General features: G+C 66.4%; 1 protein-coding gene across 1 annotated transcript; it reads left to right on the top strand.

Moving 5' to 3' along the window:
• The first annotated feature begins 6198 nt into the window (after positions 1-6198).
• Positions 6199-17166, top strand: CSK (C-terminal Src kinase). Its single transcript, XM_062583446.1, has 13 exons — positions 6199-6403; positions 11071-11148; positions 11638-11751; positions 12537-12649; positions 13584-13803; positions 14727-14820; positions 14904-14969; positions 15123-15222; positions 15355-15445; positions 15553-15626; positions 15733-15928; positions 16026-16112; positions 16186-17166. Exons 2-13 carry the CDS (start codon positions 11134-11136, stop codon positions 16366-16368), a joined length of 1353 nt encoding a protein of 450 aa, XP_062439430.1. The 5' UTR covers positions 6199-6403; positions 11071-11133; the 3' UTR covers positions 16369-17166.
• Positions 17167-21884: the final 4718 nt, after the last annotated feature.

Here is a 21884-nt window from a genome sequence, read left to right as displayed (position 1 = left end):
GAACCATTGCGTGACTTTGCTGCCTTGATTTCTGGCTAACTTTGCTGATAAGGCCTGCAATAAGCAAGTGCAGATATAACGAAAGAGCAGTGGGAATGTTTTCCTATGGAGATGAGTGTTTTATAGCGCCGGGGCAGATAAGCAGATTAATATTAAACATTGTTGAGGTGAAACAGCCCCTCGTTGGCAGAAGGCCTCCCTGGGGTGCACTTACCAAGAGCTAGTCGTCTCCTGGGGGTCACTGCTGTCAAGCTGCGTGGGGCAGAGCCTGGGGACCTGGACACCAGAGCTGTGCTCATGTCTGGAGCAGAGCTGCTGTGGAAGTCTGGACCCACATGCACACATCTTCCTGAGTATCCTGGTCCCTTCAAAAGCTTGGTGACTGTAGGTGAGGTCCCAGTTTTCGTGCTGGGACCCTTCAAATCCAGGTACCCTGAGGCTGATGGAGACCGTTCAACTTCCCACACTGCCTTCTGCTCATCTCCTGTTTGTATCGACCTCCTGGGCACAGAAGTGCAATGGCTGCAAGAGCAGAGCTCAGCCCAGGACTCCAGGAACAGGTCCTGCCTTTTCCTGGACAATGTCTTTGGAAAACCAAAGCTGAGCTAGCTCCTTTGCCAGCCGTTTTCGCAGCCAGATATTCTGGCAGGATTCCCAGCAGGCGGGGGCTCTCCGTGCCATGCGCTTGGGCGCTGCCACTTGCAGACCAGGTGACTCCAGGCTTGCAGCCAGGCTGGCAGGGTACAGAGGATGGTGCAGGGCACGGACCTAGCAGCCCTGGGCTGGAGGAGAGCAGTGAGCGTGGGCCAGGTGTTAAGCAAGAGTGCCCCAGCTCTGCACCTGCACGCTCCAGCTCTGCCATGCTTTCTGCCCTGTGGTCACCCTGGAGCAGAGCAGTGTCAGGAGATCCCAGCCCCAAGGGCTCCTCTGAGAGGCAGGAGCAAGGACCTCTGGCTCCTTCTGGGGTGCCCTCTTCCTGGGATCTTAGCTCTTTGCCTCCTCCTCTTCCCCATGGACTCCAGATAAACAAATCCATCGATTTTTCTCATGAAAGCCTGCATTGCTTGCACTAGATAAGCAACTCTTGCTCTCCTATCTTTGCCTTTTCCTAACAATCTTCCTCAATTAAACCCTCCAGTCTCTAATCCCCAGGTTGATTGCAAGTGCTGTGATTTCTTTACCGGAATTGGCATGGTGATAAGCCAGGGGAGCTTTTATCACACCATGGCCAATTACTTTTATTGTTGGCTTTAAAACGAACCAGCCATCTAGGCCTTCGCAGCTTGGCTCTACATCCTCTTACAAAGATGGTGCTGCTCATGGGTCCTTCATTCCAGCAGGGCAACATCCAGGCAGCCACACACCTTCTTTCTCAGGCACATCCCCAGCTTTGGTAGAACGGACCCGGCTGGCACCTCCTGGCATTGACTTGTGTCTTTGCGGTCCTGGGGAGGTGGAAGGAGCCTCCTGAGAAGGAGCCGCTCATTTTAAAAACTGGCCGAAGATGGAAACTCATCAGCTTTCAAGCTGATAAACAGCTGCAGAGCAGTGTTTAACAGAGTGAAAAAACTCTCTGCAGGGCAGGGTGTCTCCAGGCTCTGCAGATGTGTTGGACGCCTGTAGGTCCTGCTCTCTCCCTTGGGGTCCCAAGGGAGAAGAAAAAGAGGCCACGGAGCTCTTGTTTCTCTCTGGCAGCATCCTGGTGGTATCTGGAAAGTGAATTAGAGCCTGACCTTGAAACCGTGGCCTCCTTGCATCCATGCTGCTGGAGGTAAGCTGTGGGCTGAGGCAGGCCCTAGAGGACCCTATGGTGTGCCGGTGAAGTTTTGATCTTTGTTTTCCCTTTGCGTGGGCTGAGACACGTTCCTCCCCGCTGTAGCCCCAGTCCGACACCCCTTTCTGTAGTTTCTCTCTCCTTGGGGTGGCACATTGGCATTGGCCTCCCTTCGCAGGAGGGCTCCAGTGTCCCCCCAAGGGCCTGGCCGAGCAGCCCTGAGCTAGCCGTATTCCCCAGCCCAGGGGTGTGAGTGTCCCTGACTCGCTGTGAACCCGCTACAAGCGTTCCCAAGCCAAGGAGACATCCAGCCTGGGCTCTCGGCCCACCGGATCGGCGGGGAAGGGCACCCACCTTGGAGGATGCTTGTCCAGGGGTGCAAGATGGTGGCATCTTCTTGGAGCAACACAGCCGTGCCAGCAGCAAACCCCACGCTAGGGGAGGGTAGCCTGGGCGTTGGGCTGCCTGGCCATCCTGCAAGCATCTTTCTTCTCCCTCTACCAAAGGCAAAGGTGGCTCCCAGGAACCCACATGCCCCAGCTCACCCCATTCCCCCAGCTTGCAACCTACGAACCCTCCAGAGATGCCTCCTACGGAGCAGCTTACGACTTGCTTTGCTCCGTGCCTCAGTTTCCCCTGTTAGAGGGAGGCAGAGATGCTTCCCCTGCAGTCTGGTCTTGCTGTATTTAAGTGTCTAGCAGCACACTGTTTTTGTAGCTGACCTCGCTCCAGCCGGAGGGATCCCCAGGCCGAGAGCAGACGCATGGACGTGGGTAGGACCGTTGGGCGGAGGGATCCTTCCCAGGAGAGGTCTCAGGCACTGTCCATACCTGTCCCCCCACGTCCTGTGAGGGATGCAAAGAAGAGCCCTGGAGACCCCCTTCGCCCCTAGTGCCGGGAATTTGGGGCGGTGGGCATCTCCTCGCCAGGAACCCCCGCGCAGTAATTCCTGAGCTCGGGCGGGACCCGGCGAGAGGAGCCACCTGCAGAAGAGCTCTTCCTCCCTGGATGCCAGCTTCTGGCGGTCCCACCACCTCCCCGGGGGAGTTGCTGCAACACTTAATGACCCTCTGTGTTAAAAACACATCCTGTACTTCTAACCCAGCCCGAGCTCCCCGGGCGCTGCGCTGCCGCTGGCGGCTCCCTCTTTCATTTTGTTGTTTGTTTACTCCCGTGAGATCTGTTATCAGAAATCGGCTGCCTCGGGGATTAACTCTTGGATGCGCTGAAAAGTACCAAAAACTGCATTTTTCTGATTAAAAAAGAAAAGAAGTTTAGCTCAGTCTTCTGAGCATTGCTGGAAATGCAGCTGAAACGTGTCCGGGCTGGAGCGGGAGCCTGGTCCTGGGCGCTGCCCGGGCTGGACCTGCGGCCAGCAGAGAGCTCGAGCCCTGAACCCGCGAGGGCCTCGGCCCCGAGCCCCCGGCCCGGGCGCTCCAGCGCGGGGGAAGCAGCGTTCGGACGCGAGCTGGCATCTCCCTTCCGCACACGCTCCCCGCCGGGCCCGGCGCCCGCTGCTCGGTACCACCACCCTCGGGCCCCCCAGCGCCGCGGCCTGGGTCTGATCTCCCAGCTGTTCCTTGCGCCTGGCGGGAATTACTCTATCTTGAGCGCTCCCGGGTGCGTCCCAGCCGTCCTCCTCTCGTCCCTCCTCCCTCTGGAAAGGAGCCGGTGTTTTGGCTGATGGTGCCAAGTCATTAGAGGCACAATTAAGTGCCAGGTTAATCAGAGAACATGAAAGCGGGCGAGGATGGAGTTTGGCCCCAGGTTAAGATGGGAGGAAAGGAGATGGTGAGATAACGCTTCCTGCACGCAAGGGGCTCTCCGAGGAGGAGAAGAGCTCCCGGGAACTGCCCCAAATCCTGAGGCAGCAGCCCGACCTGCTCCGGGACCCGCGTCCCGGCCCACCGCGGAGCTCCCAGCCCGGGGCGGTTCCAGCTCGCAGGTCCGGGAGGTTGGGATCTCTCACTCGGGCTTTCCCTAGGGTGTCCGTGCCGACGCGGGGGGATTCTCAGCCGTCTCGTACAGCCAACGCAGCGACCTCCTCCTCTGCAGGTCTCTGCTCTCTCTGGATACCGGTTCTTACCCAAGCTGCGTTATCTGCAGGCCCTGGAGGCACAAGCCCCACTGCCCCACAGGGTTAAGATCAGCCAGGAGATGCAAGGAGGAGACCGGGCTACAGGGCTGCTCATTGCCCACGCTTGGCTCCGTTAGGAAACCCGGCTTCGAGTCTCCCCTCGTTTTTAGGTGCTTAAGCGCTCCCGAAGCATCCACGGCTGCCGGCACGCAGTCGCTGAGCTGCTGCCCCACACCGAGCTGGCCTGATCCCCCCCCCCCAACCGGGGGGTTCCCGGAGGGTCTGGGGGACCCTTTGCGGCACCCAGAGGCTGCCACGCGCTGCTCCTCTCCCGCCGCTTCCGATCCTGGAGACGGGGCACAGGATCGCGGCTCTTTGCGTCCCTTCCGCAGGGACAAAAGCGAAGCCCTCAGCACGTCCCGCACGCCAGAACTCGCCGCAAACGGGTGCCCAGGGCCCCCCCAGGGGGAATATTGCGGAGTCGGCGTTTCGTTCTCGGGACGGGAATCGCTGCTGCGAGGACGGAGGCGGCGTTCTCGTCCTCCCTCGCGGGCCGGCGGCAAGAGCTGCGCTCTCCGCGCGCGGCCTTGGCGCTCTGCCCCGCGCGCCGCCGCGCCGGTTTCCCGTTCTTTACTTTCCCTTTTCTTGCAGGCTGAAGGGCCCCCTCTCCTGGTGCGAAGGAAGGACGTGGCTGTCCGGGGCTTCTCCTCCAAACCCGGCTCTCCCTGCCCTCCGAGCAGGGCGGCTCCGACCCGCCAGCCCGGGCCACGCTGCGGTGCGGGCAGCGACCCTTCCCCGGCCAGCCCCAAGCTGCGTCCTCAGCATCGCTCCCGTCACCGCGGCATCTCCGCTGTCCCCCCAGTCAGGCTCTCTCCACCTTCTCCCCCCAAATCTGGCTCTACGTCCTCCCTTCCCTCCCTCCTTCTACCAGCACCAGCATTCCCAGTTTGCGGTACTGGGACCAGCCACTTCACCCAGCTTAAAACAAATCTGGCCTTTCCCCAGTTGGGTCAGTTTTGAGCCCGCTCCTGCTCCTGGGACCTCCTGGCCAGGCAGGAGGACATTTCCAGCAGGACCGTGGCCTTAAATCGGCCCGGAACAGCGGTCCGAGGGCACGCCGAGGATCCACGTGGCGCAGCCCGCGGCACGAGGGTCTGCGAGCTCGGGCAGCTGCACGTCTCCTCCGAGCCCCGGCGGGGCTGCTGCTCCACGGAGGACGTCGGGACACGAGAGGCCGTTGACCGTCACGCGATAAAGCCAGCTGGTGCAGCAGAGCCCACAGGCAAAGGGGACGAACCCGAAGAGACGGAGGATGTTTGTGTCCGTTCGCCGTCAAGAGGAGAGAAGCAAGAGGCGAAGGACGCAGCGGGGACGGCTGTCGCAAGGGGAAAACCCGAGTCTCGCCCCCATTCTCGCCGCCCGCCTCCTCCAGAGCAGCGCAGCCCGGGCGCCCGAGCACAGCATTCTTCCCCGACGAGCGAGCGACGATGCCGCCGCACCGCGGACGGGTACGCGCAGCCGGGCGCCCGCCCGCACGTACGTGCACGCACCGCTTGTGCGGGCGCGCCCGTGCAGGTGCACGCGCTCAGCTGCATTTCCGCAGGGCGCCTGGCCGCGGAGGTGCGTCGGCGCTTGCACGCGCGGGCGCGCGTTTTTGACGCGCGTGCAAGCTCGCGTAGGTGCATTTACACGGGTGCGTGCGCCTGCATCTGCGCGTGCGTTTCTGGGGCAAGCACATGCACGAGCCGGTTTCGTTTCCTCCCAGGGCTGCTCTGCTCGGAGGCCGAGCGAGGAAGCAAGCCGGCGCGCCGTGCCGCTGCCGGGGCCTTCCCTGCCCCTCTGCGGGCGAGCGCGTCCTGCGGGCCGAGCCGCCAGCTCCTCGCGCTGCGGGACTCGGGTCCGCGCGGCCGCCACGGCCTCACCCGGCAGCTGGCGACACCGGGTCGCCGGCCCTTTCCCGCACGCGCTTCCCGGAGGCGAGCGGGGCTTCGCGCTTTGCTCCCCGCGGCCCAGCCTCCGCGGCGCGCTCGGCGCGGGGCAGCCCGAGGCCGCCCCTTCGCACGCACGGCGCGGCGCGGCGCGGCTCGGCCCGGCAGGTGGCGCGGCGGCTCTGCGCTGCGCGGCGGCTCTGCGCTGCGCGGCGCTGCGCTGCGCGGGCGGCGGCGGCGGCGCAGGCGCGCTGCGCGGGGCGCACCGATTCCGGGTGCCGCTTCCTGGCTGCAGGCCCCGGGCGCGCCGCGCAGCGCAGCGCCGCGCAGCGCCGGGCGGAGCCCGCGCCCCGCCGCCGCCGCCGCCGCGCACCGGAGCGCAGCGCAGCGCGGCGCAGCGCCGAGCTCGCGGCGCCGCGTCGGGCCGCGGAACCCCGGGGCGGCGGCGGCCGCTTTGTTTCCTCCTCCCCTTCCGCCGCCGCCGCCGCCGCCGCCGGCCCAGCCGAGCCCGGAGGCCCCGCCGGCGCCGCATGGAGTACGCGGCGGCGGGCTGAGCGCCGCTGCGCCGCCCTCGCCGCCCGCCCGCCCGCCGCGCCGCGCCGCGGCGCACCGCAGCCGCGGGAGGTGAGTGCTGCGCGGCGGCGGCGGCCACCCCCAGCGCGCCGGGCCGCGGGGCGGCGGCGGCGGCGGCAGGGGCGGGCCCGGCCACCGCCGCCGCCCCTGGGGGCCCCGTCGGGCCGCGCCGCCGCCGCCCGCCGCGGGGGCCGGGGCGGGGACCGGGGCGGCGGCGGCGGCTGCGGGCGGCCCGGCAGCGTTGCGGCCCGGCCGCGTCCGCCCGCACCGCGCTCTCGGGCTATTTATAGTAACGGCTGTTGCTCGCGGGCTCGCCGAGATCGAGAGGGGCCGGGTGTGCGTGCGAAAAATGCGGCGGGAAAAGGAAATTAAAAAAATATATATTTTTTTTTCTTTAAAAAGAAAAAAACGAACAAGCGCGGCAGGTGAGGCGCGATGGCAGGGGACGTGCTGCAGGCAGGACCCGCCGGAGACGCCGGGACCCCTGCGCGGGCCGGGCCGGCCTCGGCCGCGCGAGGCTCCCATCCCGGCGGTGGCGGCGCGGCGGGCGACGGCCCGGCCGGGCGGTTTCGGCGGAAGCTCGGCCGCGGGCCGTGCCCCTTCCCAGGGACGCCCCGAAGCGTTTCGGGGCGCGGGAAGCACCCGAGCGGGTCGGCCCCGGGCGGAGGCGCGGGAAGGTCGTCGGGGCGAAGAACCGGGGCGGTTTGCAACGTAACGGGCAAAAAAATGGTGCAGCGGCTCCCTTGGTTTCCCCGTGCCACCGCGCGTCCGTGGGAACGCGCCCGCTGGAAGTCACCCGCGGCTCGGGGAGCGCGCTGCCCCGAGGGGAACGCGGCACCGGGGCGAGCCCGCGCCCCGCGGCGTGCGAAAGGCGCGTGACTCGCGCGGGAAGCGGCGGCGAGCGAGCAGGAAGAGCCCCCCCGGCGCGGCGGCGAGGCTCCGAGCGGCGTCTCGGGCGCTTCGGGGGCCTCCACCTGGCTCCGGCTGTCCCCCCGGCGCATCCTGTGGTTTGACGGCAGCATCTTCTTTCAAAAAAAAAAAAAAAAAAGAAAAGAAAGGCACTGCAAAACCCCTTTCCTCTCCCAGGGGCTTTCGCACCGCGCCCAGCGCAAACGGCTGAAGCAGCTGATCAGGTCTCTGAGGCCCAATGTGGGCGACTCGTTGATGAGATAAAGGAAAAAAACGTCTTTTTCTTTCGATTATGGTAATCATAGATGTTACTTGTAATAACAGTTGATAAGATCTTGTGGAGAGGGAGAGGACGTTGTCTGTTTTGGGGTGGTTTTTTTTTTTTTTTTTTTTTTTTGAAGTTTAAGGAAACTTAGGTAGAGCGCTGGAACAGGACGTTGCTAACTGGTGGCTCGGTGAAGGTGATGAGCAGGACGGATGCGGCCGGAGCCCGCGCGAGCGTTTCCTGCGGGAATGAAACTTTCTTAAATTCGGAAGTTCGACTTGACGCGGGCTCGTCCTGGGTTGACTCCGCCGAGAGCGGGCGCTCGCCTTCCTCGGCCTTGAACGTCCGGCGCCGAAAGAGAAGCGGGCCGAAACGCCCCCGGAGCCGCGGGGGACAGCGCGGCGCAGCGAAACCTCCCGCCGGGAGGCCGTGGGAAAGACCGCGAGGCCGTGGGAAACTCCGCTTCCTCCCGGCCGCCGTGGGCAGGGGCAGCGTCGAGCTCGCGGGCGCCGAAGCGTCCGAGCGGGAAGAGGGGGAACGCTCCCCCCGAGATGCCCCCCGCCCCGTCGACCGGCACGCGGTGGCGGGCGGATGTCTCCGGCTTGCATCTTTTGGCTGTTGGGTGGTTGCTGGATGCTTGGAGCCCTCCTAAGGCTGAATTCCTCCGGGGCTTGTCGGATGCGGGCTCTGCAAGCGGAGAGAGACTCAAGTAGGGGATTCATGTCCTCTTCCAAACGCCTGGCGATAAAACCTGGGAAGGGGCATGGCTTCCCCAGCACCGCTGCCGTCCCCGCTCCCTCCGGCGCTGCAAAGGCAGGAGCTCTGGGTCCGGCGCGGGAGGCGGCGGCTGTGCTCGCAGCGCGCTCTCCCTCCGGCCTGCTGCAAACTTGCTGCTAGGGCTCAAAATGTAAACGCGGCACCTTCCGCCCTGCCCTGCCCTCGGGGCCGGGCTCCGGCTGGGGGGGCCGCCGGGTGCCCGTCCAGGGGGCCCGGAGAGCTGGGGGCAGCCGGCGAGATGCTCCTCGGCCTCTGCTCCACTCCGGTAAGTTTGAGTGGGTTTTTTGGAGGGGATTTTGCCCCCCTCCTTGCTGCCAACCCACCTTGCTTCCCCCCGCTGCGTCGCCCGCTCCGGCAGCGGCCGGAGAGCGCTCGGGCACGGCGGGAGAGAGCGGGATAAATGAGGTTAGGTAGATGCCGGCGTCGAAAGCGCCCCGAGCCTGGCGGGATCCGGGCGGATGGTGGCGTTCCCAGCCCTCCTCGGAGCTGGCAGCTCGCTGCGGCTCGCGAGCCGGCGCGGAGGCGCGCTCCCGGCTGGGTGCCGGGTGATGCAGAAAGGGATAGCGGGCAAAGCGATTTCCTCAAGAGGGGAAAAAAAAAAAGAAAAAACCCAAAACCAACAGTTGCGCTTAAATCAGGGTAAACCCCTGCCGAAAGCAGAAGCGGACGCGGCTGGCGAGCTGGAGGTTAGCGGCGCCGCGGGACGCGCGGCAGCTCGGCCGGCGCTGGGGCCGGCGGTGCCGTGCTGCCCGGCGCCGGAGACCCGCGAGCGTTGGCAGCCTGCGCGGCGAGAGACACCGCGGCGCTCGGCGCGGCTCGTAAACCCGCGCTTTGGACCCGGGCGGTAACACCGCGCCCAGCGCCCGGCACCAGCGCGGCCGGTGAAAGGGCAGCGCTCGCCCGGCGCCGGCGGCACGGCCCTTTCCCGCGCCGCTTCCAAACGCCCTGGCTTGCTGCGGCTCCTTGGTGGCGTCGAGCTTGGTCGGGGAGCAGCTTCCCGTATTTCCCCTCGCTGCTGAGGGGCCGATTTTGCTTCCCGCTCCGCGGGCTCCGGCCGGGAGCTGCCGCGGAGCCCGGCTGCCGGAGCGGCTTTGCAGCAACGGAGACCAGTGACGCCGGTTTAAGCGAATCAGGATTTTCTGCCCTCGTCTGACGGGGCAGGTTTCCGTTTATTCCGCGTCCGAGCGCTGAGGCTCGCCAAGCTGCTGGAAGTAGCTTTCCCTGCCCCTGGGGAGAGCGTTCCTCGCGCTCGGAGCGCGCCGGCCTGTGACACCTTGACGTGCCGTAAGGGAGCAGGAGGCGTCTGCTCCCGAGCCGGTCGCCTTCGGCTGCGGCAGCCTCCCTCCGCGGAGCCGCTCCGCGCGGCGGGTCGCGTCTCGCCGCCTCGCTGCTCGCAGCCGGTTCTGGTTTGGAGAGGCAGCACCCGGAGCCTTTCCCGAAATCCCTCGCTCCTCAGCCGGCTCCGGGCCGGACACCGGGAATTCGGGTGCCTTGGGGCGCCCCGGTAGCCGGCGTGGCGCGACGGCTCTCGCGGCGGAAGCGGGGCGCCGCTTGCGTCTGAGCTCTTCCTCCCGCCGCTTCTGCCCGTTATCTCCTTCCTCCGGCCGGCCTTGCCCCTCGTTTCGGTTCCTCTTTCCCAAAACATTTTTAGCCGCCGGCAGCAGCCGGGAGGGGCGGCTGCTCGCCGCGGGGGAGCCCTCGCCGCCGCGCGCCTTGCGCCCCGGCGGGGATTTCTCGCTCTCTCCGTCGCGCGTAGCTCGATAAACCCGACGCCGAGCTGGGACCCGCTCTCGCGCTCGCCCCCGTGGGCACGGGCCGCGGCGCGGGCTTCGGCCGCCTTGGGCGGGCGGCGCGGGGAGCCGCGCCGGCGGCAGCGCGCGAGCAGGGGCGGCCTCCCGGGGGGCTCGAACCCGGCCCTTCCGCTTTCGCTTCCTTCCCAGGGCATCTTTCTCTTTCCGCTTACGCCGGGAGGAAGCGCGCGGCCTCCTCGAGAACAAGAGCGGTGTTGTGTCCCGGGCCGGAGCTGGCGGCGGCGGAGCGCCTGCCTTCGAGGGGGGCTTCCCAGTTGGAACCAGTTTAGGGAGCTGGGCGCGTTCCCGCGCCCTGTTGCAGACGTGGGGCTGGGGTGAAACGTGTCCATGCCGGGCGGTGGGTGCCAGCGCCCCGCCGCGGGCGGGCTGACACCATTTCCTTCGCCTCTCCTCCTCCTCCTCCTCCTCGCGCGCCCGGACGCCCGCCTGCGCGCGCACGTGCGCTCGTCTGCATCCGGCGCGGCAGCGGCGGCCGCCCCCAGCCCCGTGCCACGGAGGCGCGCGCGGAGCCCGGATCCGGCGCGGGCTGGCGAGCCGGGTACGCCGCCGCGGGAGGCCCGGGCCGGGCGCCCGCGCGGGTGGCGCTCGGGCCCCCGGGGCCGCGGCGGAGCGATGCTCGGCGGCTGCTTCTGCCTCCCCAGCGTTTCCTGTTTGCGCCGCGCCGGCATCTCCTGCTTCGGCCTCGCTCTGCCGCGCCGGGGACGAGCTGACGCCCGCAGGCGGGGGGAGCAGCCGCCGGGTGCCTCTGCAAGGGCTTTAGCTGGTGCAAAGCAGGGGCACGTCTCCTTTTGGGGTGGGCTGGCTCGAGACCGCCTTAGGCACCCGGGACGCTGCGCCCGGGGCACCTCCCGCTCCCGAGCTCCCGCTGGGGCGAGGCGACGTTCAGCCCAGGGCGGGAGGCGCTGAGCTGCCCTCCGCGCGCATCCCTGCGTCTCAGGCGTCCCCTTCCTCTCCAGGTCTCATGGTACCAAGTGACGTGTCCTTCCTGTGAGACTCGATCGCCTGAACCTCCTGAGAAGATGTCAGGGATGCAGGTGAGCCCCGCGGGGAGAGGACGGGGCGGGCGGAGACGCGCCGGGGCCCCCGCGAGGGCTCGCGTCTGGGTCCGGCTTCGGTCCCGTCCAGCCTCCGGTGCACCGAGCGCGCCTTGTGCCCGCTGGGTCCCGCCGGGACTGGGACGGTACGCGAGGACGGCCCGTCCCCCCGGTGCCCCGTCTGTGGCCCTCGCCTGGGAGGGGGGCAGAAGCCCGGCAGCCTAGCGAAGCCCCGCGGTTTTGCCCGGCCCGGCTTCGGCAGCGCTCGCTAGCCGGCGCGCCTGGCCGTGAGCCAGCGGTTCCCCGGGCGCTCTCCGGCCGCTCGAGCGCGGGGAGGAAGCGGCAGGCTGCCGTGCCGCGAGGCTCGGCGAGGATGGCGGCTCCGCGAGCCCCGTGCGCTCGTGGGGCGGGTGCCCGCATGGGGCCGGGGAGCCCGGGGCCGGGAGGGGCGCCGGGCCGGGCTGACGCCCGCTCTGCCTTCCCCGCCAGGCCGTCTGGCCGTCCGGTACGGAGTGTATCGCCAAGTACAACTTCCACGGTACCGCCGAGCAGGACCTGCCCTTCAGCAAAGGAGACGTCCTCACCATCGTCGCTGTCACCAAGGTGAGGGCTGTCCCCTCTGGCCGCCACGCTCTGGGCGGCTGCTGCCGCCTCCCGCGGGCTGGGGGCGACAGGATCCGCTGGGCTCGGTGCTCTGAGACCCGCCTGCCAGGGAGCCAGGACGGGGTGGGATTTCCTCGGGATGCACGGAGCTCCCCGGCATGCGGAGCTTTGCTCCCCACATCCCACAACACGGAGTTTGCCGGGGCCGGAGCCGTGCTGGCAGGATCTGCTTGTCCCGCGGGAAGGCCCCTGTGGCTTTGCTGTCCCCACAGAGTCAGCAGGGCAGGAATCAGGCCACGCGTTCGGTTAATTAATTCACGGCCTCATTAGTTAAAGTTGCTCCAAAATGTAAGTTTCTCAAGCGCCTCCCAGGAGGCAGCGGAGGGAGGAGAGAGAGATGCAATTTGGGAGCAATGCTGTGCTTAGCTCCAGGGGAGAAAAGGAGAGAGGCCAGGGGGTCTCCGAGGGGCCCGGCAGCCCGGGGAGGGGGAACAGCAGCAGCGGCTGTAGGGGACAGGACTGTCCCTCCGGCCCTGCTGCCACCGCCTGCCTGGCTCGGCTCCCGCGGCGGGGAGGTGCCGCGGCGCCTGCATCGCCAGCCCGCCGGCGTCGGGGCTGGCTGGCCGCACCAGCGAGCCTGGCCAGGAGGCCCTCTGCGCGGCTCCTCGGCCCCGCCGAGCCCGCTCCGCTCCGCGGCGCCGGCGGCTCGGCCGGCGGACGCCCCGCGGGGGCCACCGCGGCGCCCCGGGCAGCGGCTCGTCGTGACGGCTCTGCGCTCCCCGCAGGATCCCAACTGGTACAAGGCGAAGAACAAGGTGGGCCGGGAAGGCATCATCCCTGCCAACTACGTGCAGAAACGGGAAGGAGTGAAAGCCGGGATCAAACTCAGCCTCATGCCGTGAGTAGCTGTGGGGGGCGAAGGCCCGTGGCAGCGCCCGCCCCTGCCCCGGCGCTGCCTGGGAGCTCCGCGAGGGTGCCTTTGGGAGCGCCGGCTTTACGGCTAAAGCGTCTGTGCTGCGTCGGACCAAAGGCTCGGTTAACCCAGGGCCCCACGTCTAAGAGCAGCCGGAAGAAAATCCGGGCTGCGGAAGGGGACGGGTGGTGGGCCTGCGTCGCAGAGCGGGCCGGTTGCCCGAAGCCGTAGCTGCAAAGCCTCGGCCCTTCCTAGGGAAAGCAGGGGGGCTGCAGCAGGCGGAGAGCAGGTGGACGGAGAGGTGGATGTGCCTAGGCGGATCTGAAGCGCCTTCTGTACCGCGGAGCCGCCGGCAGCCCGCGCTCTGGAGGAGCGGGGGCTGCTGCGTGCCCGGCGCGGCTGGGAGGAAGGGGCAGCCAGAGCTGGGGAGGGGGCGCGCCTTGCGTGGCTCCGGCCTGCCCGCAGCCGGCGGTGCCGGCTCATCTCGGCGTTTCCCTCGGCCGAAGCAGCCGCGCGGGGCCCGATCTCCCCTTCTCCGCCTGCTTTTACCTCGTCGTAAAAGCCCCCCGGGGACCTTTTCTCCGGCGCTTGGGGATTTGCCTGTGCCGCGGCACGGTGAGCGCCTGCAGGCGTGCTGTGTTCCCAGGGCCGGTCTTGCCGGCACGCTTTTCTCTTCCCACCTGCCTTGGTCCCCGTCGGCCCAGGACGGGGCAGAGGGCGGTTTCGGGAGAGCAGGAGCCCGCGTGTCGGCCGGACAGTGGAGACGGAGGGAGCTCTAGAAAGCAAAGTCGCTGCGAAGGGCTGTGCGAGGGCTGGAGGAGAAGGGGGGCACGTGGGGCTGGCGCGGGGGAGCGGGGCAGGCCGGGGGCCGCCCCTGGGGCCGCCGCGGGCCCTGACGGACCTGCCCTGCCCGGCGCAGGTGGTTCCACGGGAAGATCACGCGGGAGCAGGCGGAGCGGCTCCTGTACCCGCCCGAGACGGGGCTCTTCCTCGTGCGGGAGAGCACCAACTACCCCGGCGACTACACCCTCTGCGTGAGCTGCGACGGCAAAGTGGAGCACTACCGCATCATCTACTCCTCCAGCAAGCTGAGCATCGACGAGGAGGTCTACTTCGAAAACCTCATGCAGCTGGTGGAGGTGAGGACTCACCCCGGCGGGGGGCCAGGAGCAGCCCCAGCCCGGCCAGCGGCAGGAATCCCCCCTCGCGCGAGCGTGTCCCGCTCCCGCGCGTCCTCAGGCAGCCTCCCCCCAAGGGCAGCCCTTCCCTGCGGACGGGTCCTGCTCGCCTGCCCTGTCCCGAAATGAGCCGCGGGGCTGCGGCGGGGGGCCTCCGCCCGGCTGGGAGCTGGGGGGGGGAGTCCATCCCTTCCCTCCCACCGCTGCCAGGCGCCTGTGGGCTCGGGGCTGCTCTCCAGAAGTGTTTTTCCCTGCCTGTCCCCCCCTGTAGCAGCATTTGGGGTCAGCACGGCCTACTGATGGCTCAGGGAGATGGACCAAGTGCCTGCTGCTCCCCTTGTGCCCCCCCGCTCCCCCCACTCTTGAGCCCCCCAAAGCACGGGCAGGAAGGAGCCCACCGGGTGGGTGACAGCAGCCGAAAGCCTGTGGCTCTGGGGGGAGCGGGGAGGCCTGGGGGGTGCACAGGGGCTCCCGGACGTCAGAGCTGGGGTGGGGAGGTGGCTTAGGGCCCCAGGAGCTGGTGGGACCTGCTCTGCCGAGCCCTTGGGTTGGGTCGGGACTGGCCGGGCAGCCCCTGGGGACAGACCCTTGGGGCAAGCAGATGGATGGGATCAGGATGGACAGGCTGCGCAGCTGGGCAGACGGACGGAGGGACGGGGATGGACAGAGGGACGGACCAGCTGAGCCCCTGCTGGTCCCATCCGTGGCTTTGTGCTGCCACCTGGTGGGATCCCAGTGCCTGGCATCGCCCTGGCAGGACCCCCGCCAAGCTCCTTGGGCTTCCCCCCACCCATGAGCGCCCGTGGGGCCCGGCCCGCCACGGCGGGGCATGGCAGGGGGGCCGGGCCCACAGCGGGTCTGCCTCTCACCCGGCGCCCCCGCAGCATTACACCACGGACGCCGACGGGCTCTGCACGCGCCTCATCAAGCCGAAGGTGATGGAGGGCACGGTGGCCGCGCAGGACGAGTTCTCGCGGAGTGAGTGGCGTCGCCCCTTCGCCCGCTGCCGGCCTTCCTCCCCGGCTCCCCCTCATCCTCCTCCTTCCACCCTCCCTCTGCAGGCGGCTGGGCCCTCAACATGAAGGACCTCAAGTTGCTGCAGATCATTGGCAAAGGAGAGTTTGGAGGTGAGCGGGAACCTCGTCCCCGTCCCCCCTGCAGCACGGTGGCCCTGGTGGGGGTGGTGGCCCTCCATGCAGACCTCCCCCCGCCGCAGGGGGCACCGGGGGAAGGACGGGGAGGCCGCGGCTCGTCCCAGCGCCCCTCTCCTGCCCCCACAGACGTGATGCTGGGCGACTACCGGGGCAACAAAGTGGCCGTGAAGTGCATTAAGAACGATGCCACCGCGCAGGCCTTTCTGGCGGAGGCCTCGGTGATGACGTGAGTACCGCGGTGGCCGTGCTGGCGGCGGATGGACAGACGGGTGGATGGACGGGGGTGGTGCAGAGGGCCGGTGGGGGGAGGCGGGCGGATCCGTGCGGCGCCTGCTCCGAGCCCGTGTCCGCCGCGCAGGCAGCTGCGGCACAGCAACCTGGTGCAGCTCCTGGGCGTGATCGTGGAGGAGAAGAGCGGCCTTTACATCGTCACCGAGTACATGGCCAAGGTGAGGGAGGCCCCCCCCGGCGCGCGCGCGTGCCCACCCCTGCCCCGCGGCGGGGCCGGGCCGGGCCGCGGGCTCTGAGGACGCCGTCTCTCCGCTCCGCTCCGCAGGGCAGCCTCGTGGACTACCTGCGGTCGCGCGGGAGGTCGGTGCTCGGCGCGGATTGCCTGCTGAAGTTCTCCTTGTAAGTACGGCGCCGGGCGCGCGGGTCCGCGGCCCTCGGCCGGCGCTGGCTCCCCGGCGGGCCGGCGCGGCGCTGAGCCCCCCGCTCCCCTCTGCGCCGGCCCCAGAGACGTCTGCGAGGCCATGGAGTACCTGGAAGCCAACAACTTCGTCCACCGGGACCTGGCGGCCAGGAACGTGCTGGTCTCGGAGGACAACATCGCCAAGGTCAGCGACTTCGGGCTGACGAAGGAAGCGTCGTCCACGCAGGACACGGGCAAGCTGCCGGTGAAGTGGACGGCGCCGGAAGCGCTTAGGGAAAAGGTGGGCGAGCGGAGCGGGGCCGGCCGCGGGCGCCGGGTTGCCGCCGGCGGGCCCCGCTCACGGCGCCGCCGTCCTCCCCCCCGCCCCGCCCCGGCAGAAATTCTCCACCAAGTCGGACGTGTGGAGCTTCGGGATCCTCCTCTGGGAAATCTACTCCTTCGGGCGAGTGCCTTATCCGCGAATCGTAAGTGCGGGGCAGGGGGGTGGCGGGGGCCGTCGCGGCCGGGGGGCCGGTGCTCAGAGGGCCGTGCCCGCAGCCCCTGAAGGACGTGGTGCCCCGCGTGGAGAAGGGCTACAAGATGGACGCCCCGGACGGCTGCCCGGCCGCCGTGTACGAGGTGATGCGGCGCTGCTGGACGCTGGACCCCAGCCACCGGCCGGCCTTCCGGCAGCTCCGCGAGCAGCTGGCCCATATCAGAGACAAGGAGCTCTACCTGTGAGGGAGGGGGCGGGGCCTCGTGGAGGGGGCGGGGCCTCGTGGAGGGGGGCGGGGCCTCGCGGAGGGAGGGGGCGGGGCTTGGTGCGAGCCCCGCCTCCTCGCTCCCCTCCCCGAGGTCCCGGGGCGGGGGGGGGGCGGGAGGCTCCCCCCCCCTTTCACCTTGGGTCACCCCCTCCCCTGCTCACTTCCAAATCGATCTTTTTATTTTGGGTCATTTTTTTTTCTATTTTTACCCCCCCTTCTCCCCGCCCCCCCCCACAAGCTTTTTCTTTGGGATTTTTGGGGTGGTTTTTTGTTGCTCTCCGTCTGTTTTTTTTTTTGTTGTTGTTGTTGTTTTTTTGTTTGTTTTTCGTTTTTTTTTTTTTTATTATTATTATTTCAAGCTGGGCCCAGCCGAGCGCCGGGCCATTTTACTAAAGTACGAATCTTATTTTTTAATGTAATTAAAAGAAGAAAAAAATTAAAAAAAAAACAGAAAAAAAAAGAGGAGGAGGAGGAGGAGGAGGGAAGGCAGTTAATAAGGAAGAGAGTGACGAAACGAGCCAGTGAAACGGACACGCAAAAAGGAAAAGAAACCCCCACGACAGAAGTGATGGTTGCGGCGGCGGCCGTGCCGCCCGTCCCGGAGGGCGCGCGGTGGCGGCACCCCGGCCGCTTTTTTGGGTTGTTTTGCTTTAAACTTGTCGCAATGTTTGCATGCTGTCTCCAGAGGCCTTTTTTTCCAGTCCTGTCCAGTGCTTTATCTCATGTAACGCTACCGACTGTGAGATTAAAACTGTAATAAAAACCGTTCCCTGGGGTCGCGCCCGGCCGCCTCTGCGTGTCCGCTGCGGGCGGGGGGGCCCTGCGCCGCCGCGGGGGCGGGGGGGCCCTGCGGGGCTGAGCACGGAGCGCGGCGGGGCCGCGGCGCCGCCCCCGGCTCCTCCCGGGCCGCCCCCCCGGCTCCCGTTCCCCCCTCCCCCCGTGCGGCTAAGCCGCTTTGCTCCTTGCCGCGGGCTGTCGGGGATTAGAGCCGCTCGGCGGCCGCGGGAAGGGCGCTGCCGTCGCCCGCGCGTGGCTCTTCCCTCGCGAGGCTCCGCGGACCGGGGCTGGCCGCGGGGGAGCGGGGCGCGACCCACCCGCGGCGCCCGGGCCGGGGGCTCGCCCGCCCCGCCGCCGCCGCCGCCGCCCCCGCCGCGGCACGTGGGCTCCCCGCGTGCCCGCTCGCCGCGCCGCCTGCCTGTCCCCGCGCATCTGTGTCAGCGCGTGGGGGCCCCCCGCGCGGCGCGGCACGGCACGGCACAGCACGGCACGTGTCCGGGCAGGGGCCGGCGCGGCGGCCGCGGGGAACCTCGCGGCTTCTCGCCGGCGGCCCCAGGCGCGGTGCAGCCGCGCGCGGCGGCGCCGGATGCAACTGAACAGCGGTTTGGGTGGAAAAAGGAAAAAAAAAAAGGGAAAGCTCGGTATGTGCTGTAACACGTGACATGTCGCCTGTGGTGGATGCTGCCCAAACACCGAGCAAGAGACACACACACAGAAAAAGAAGGTGACATCAAAGGAGCTATTTTAAGTCAACCCCTGCAAGAAGCAGGACGAGGGAGGAGAGCCGCGGCGGCGGAAGCGCCCTCGGAGGAGCCGCGGGGCCGGCGCCGGCCTCCCGCGGGCCGCTCGGCACCTCCACCCCGGAGGGCTTCGGCCACCGGAGCGCACGGAGGTGCCCGGCCCCGGCGGGGCACGCAGAGGCACGGCGGGGCGCACGGAGGTGCCCGGCCCCACGCGTCTCGGCCCGCCGCTCCGCTCGGGTCGCGCCGCGCGTTCGGGATTTGGTCGTCAGTGAGGCCTTTTTTGCACCACACTCGCTGCTCGAGCTGAATCCTTCTGGGGAGAAGTCAAGCCGGGATAACTCCCGTTTAGCAGTAGTTACCGTCTTAGGCGTAAGCAGTTTACACGCGGCAGCCGAGGCTGCGCCAGGGAGGATGCGATACCGGGTTATTTCCACTGGCTGCTCTGGGGATAAAAAAAAAAAAAAAAAAAAAAAAAAAAAAAAAAAAAAAAAAGATGTTTCAGCGGAGATTAATTAGTATTGAAGTTTAATCAGTGGCTGCTCTGCTGCATTTTAGCTGGTGGAGAAGGCAGCCGTGCAGCAGCTGGGGGGGACAAACAGAGGCCCCTGCCCAGCAGCATCCCTGCCTGGAGGCACGCTCCGGTGCCGGGTCTGTCCTGGCCATAGCGCCGGCCTGGTCCTCGCCGGCACCACTGCTGCCCCCATCACGAGAAATGACAACGTGCGCCAAAGTGCAAGCGTGAAGCAGCCCCCCTGGCCGCCGGTGGCCTCTCCCCATGCTGGCGCGGGTTTGCAGGCAGCCGCGTTGCCGGTGAAGGTCTCGGATGCCCCTGGAGCACCCCACGGAGCGCGGCTGAGGAGCCAGTCTCCGCTGCCGGCTGGTCCCCATCGTCACGCGAGCAGGTCTTGTGGCGGAGGAGGGAAGCCAGCCGCTCGGGTCCTCTTCGAATCGGGTGCCAACGCTGAGACACGATCCTCTTAATTTCCACCAGCGGCTTCCTGGGCTTGCTGCTGCCGACGGGACGTTTCAGCTCCCTTCCCTCTAATCTGCAGAGATGTGTGATATAGCATAAGCTAATATAATAGGTCATGCAAGGATTTACATCTCATTATTGCAGGTTAGAGTCCTGAGAGGAGGGATGAGTCACACTTGCTGGAATATATTTCAGGGATAAGGAACAACTCAGCCGCCCGAAGAACAGCAAGTGGAAGCTCAACGGCCTTGAAGCGTCGCGCTGGGCCTGACCACCAGCCGCCTCGTCCTCCCGGGACGTGTGGGCTGCGGAGAAGAGCGGAAGGGGTTGCGAGGCGGGTGCTGCCCCAGCAGCGGGGGGCCGGGGGCCCTGCTCGCTGGTGAATCCGTTGCTCCTGTTTGGGGACGTGGGGGATGACAAAGCCAAGCTTAGTGACAAGAGCAAGCGCCGGGGAGAGGAACAAAGAATATTGCAAAGCTGGGAGACGTGGAAAGTGCCCGTTTCCCCCTCCCATCTGCGTCCGGAGTGGACCCTGGCCTCCCTCGAGAGGCCACATGCTAAAGCGGTGGGAGAACCGCGCGGGATCGCCGGGTGGCACCACAGGACTCCCCGCAGGAGGAAATGCCCTTTGCTTTGCCTGGGACCTGTATTGCCCCCCGCTTCCCCTCCATGCCCCACCGAGTCTCCAGGGAGCCTCCAGACGGCCGGGAGCCGTGTGCTGGTTTTCACCTAGCTGCTTTGGCCAGGCAGCTCAGCTCATCAGGAGCTGTTTTCTCTCAGTTTCTCGGACAGGGAGGCGACATGATAGTTGACCCGTCTAATCCAGCTGGAAAAATCGGTCCTGACTTCAAGTCTCTTGCTGTTAGTTAATGCTCTCTCGCAGCACGGGCTGGAGGCAGTCTCCCAGCTCCGCACAGCCGAGCAGGCGGCCGGATCCGGGTGCGCCGCGCTGCTGCCGTTTGCACCACTGTCTGAAGCGGGTGATCAGAGAGCGGCCGCACGACTTCACGGTCCCGGCGCCTCCCGCTGCCCCCAGCCTTTCCCCGGACCCGGGCAGCGGACAGGGGATTTCTGCAGCCGTGGGAAGCAGGCAGCTGCTCTTGCACCGCCTGATCTGAGCATCTCTGTGCTGATCGCTGCAGCTGCTTTTGCTAGAAATCTGGACCTAGCAAAACTCAGCATCAGCTGCATCAGGCATCTGCTCCAACCCAGCCAGATGTTCAAACCCACTCTGCACCCAAGGACAAAGCGTAGCTAAGACACGTAGCATGGCTGCTTCCTCCCCTCTTTTCATCCAGCCCTCGTCTGCCTCTGCCAGAGCTCGACCACGCGGCGTTTGCGCTCGGAGCGGCTCTCAGCCTGCTTCCAAGCCCAGCGGGCTCCAGGTTGCTGCCCGCGGGAGAGCGCTTACGGGCGTGCGGATCAGGGTGACGGCCGAAGGGGATGGCTTCAAACGGTTGACAGGACTCAAGCGCACGCAGCTCGGCACGGGCTCAGGGTGGCCGCAGCGGCGGGTGGGCGAGCGGCTGTGCCGCCGCGGGTGACGCTGGAGCCGCGCCAAGCTGCGCCTTGAACGCGTCTCCCTCTTTGGACCGGCCCAGCGGCTGCCCTGAAAGGCAACTTGCACGTGCGGGTGAGCACGGGCTCAGGCAGTGGGGTAATTTCCGAAGAGCCAGATGGAAAATGCCAAGACTGCCCTCAGTGCTCAAAGAACTGGGGAGGTGGGGGGAGAACCAGCAGCAAACCCATTTAGGCCTGGTACCTCTTGTGGGTGTGCTCCCCGCGAGCCCGCCTCGCCGGCGGCTGGGGCCACGTCACTGCCGAACTGCTTTCTGTAATCATCGCACCCTGGGTTATTATCCCAGCAAAATTAATGACGTTTTTTTTTTCTTTTTTTTTTCCTTTTAAGACGGAGTTTTGCCTTGTGCTACCTTGAGCGAGGGGGAAGGGAGAGGATGGGCCGCTTCTCCCCCCTCTTTCATTTTATTCTATCGCTTCACAGCTGTTCCATCATTTTAATCTGCAGAGATTGTCTTTAAATTTCGGAAATGAAATGATTTCCCGCAAGCTGGGATTGGAATTTGGATATGCGCTGCTTTTTTTTGTTGGTGGTGGTGGTGGTTTTTTGTTTTTGTTTTTTTTTTTTTTTCATGAGAGGAGAAGAAAAGAGGGAGAAATGTATGTTAAAGCCAGGCTGGCCATCTGGGAGGGAGGTGCCATTTCTGATGCCGCTAATTGCTCCCTCCCCACGGCCTGTGATACGGCTGCAGGGAATAGCAGGAGCGGGAGTGGGAGTCAGGGTAGGACGAGGGCCAGCAGAGCTAGAACGGCCATGGGAATTATGCAAGGAAATCAATGCCTGCTCCTTCCTCAGCCTCCTAATTTACGTGACCGACGAGCAGATGGGTCCCTAGGCCAGTTCTGGTACCTCAGCCAGGCAGCGTTTGTAGGGAGTGTAGCAGCTTTTATTAGAATTAATTAATAAATCTCATCAGGAAGGAGAGGGGCAAGCTTTGGGGTATCTTCCCAACCACAAACACACAAATGCAACTTGCATGTGCTGCACGCAGCTTTTCTAAGGCGCTAAATCCTGCCTCGTCTCCAGCCAGACCCAAAGGGCAGTGAGCACGATGGGAAAAGATGCTTCATTAGCCTGTGGATCTGCTCCATCCATGGCTCCTCGATGCGCATATTGCAGTGTAAAACAGCGAGGCTTCGTCTCCGGCTGTCACTGAATATGTGGAGACGGGCGCAAGACAGACGCTGGCGCGTGCGCCCCGGCAGCGTGGCACAGGCCTCCGGGCTCTCGGCACTGCCTCTGCTGCATGCAGGGCCCTCGAGGACCCCGGAGCACAGGGATCTTGGGGATCCCGGGGTGCAGGACCTCGGGGTTTAGGGCACAGGACCCTCGCGGTTTGGGGTGCAGGACCCCCGGCGTTCAGGGCACAGGACCCTCGCGGTTTGGGGTGCAGGACCCTCGGGGTTTGGGGTGCAGGACCC

The sequence above is a fragment of the Rhea pennata genome, chromosome 10 (assembly GCF_028389875.1).
Source record: "Rhea pennata isolate bPtePen1 chromosome 10, bPtePen1.pri, whole genome shotgun sequence".
Classification (NCBI taxonomy): domain Eukaryota; kingdom Metazoa; phylum Chordata; class Aves; order Rheiformes; family Rheidae; genus Rhea; species Rhea pennata.
Note: the sequence above shows the minus strand (reverse complement) of the source record. Positions and strands in the feature narration are given on the sequence as shown.

Coding starts and splice junctions, on each gene's coding strand:
- CSK (XM_062583446.1), top strand. Junction 11,752..12,536: donor CCATCGTCGCTGTCACCAAG/GTGAGGGCTGTC, acceptor CGCTCCCCGCAG/GATCCCAACTGGTACAAGGC. Junction 15,446..15,552: donor TCACCGAGTACATGGCCAAG/GTGAGGGAGGCC, acceptor TCCGCTCCGCAG/GGCAGCCTCGTGGACTACCT.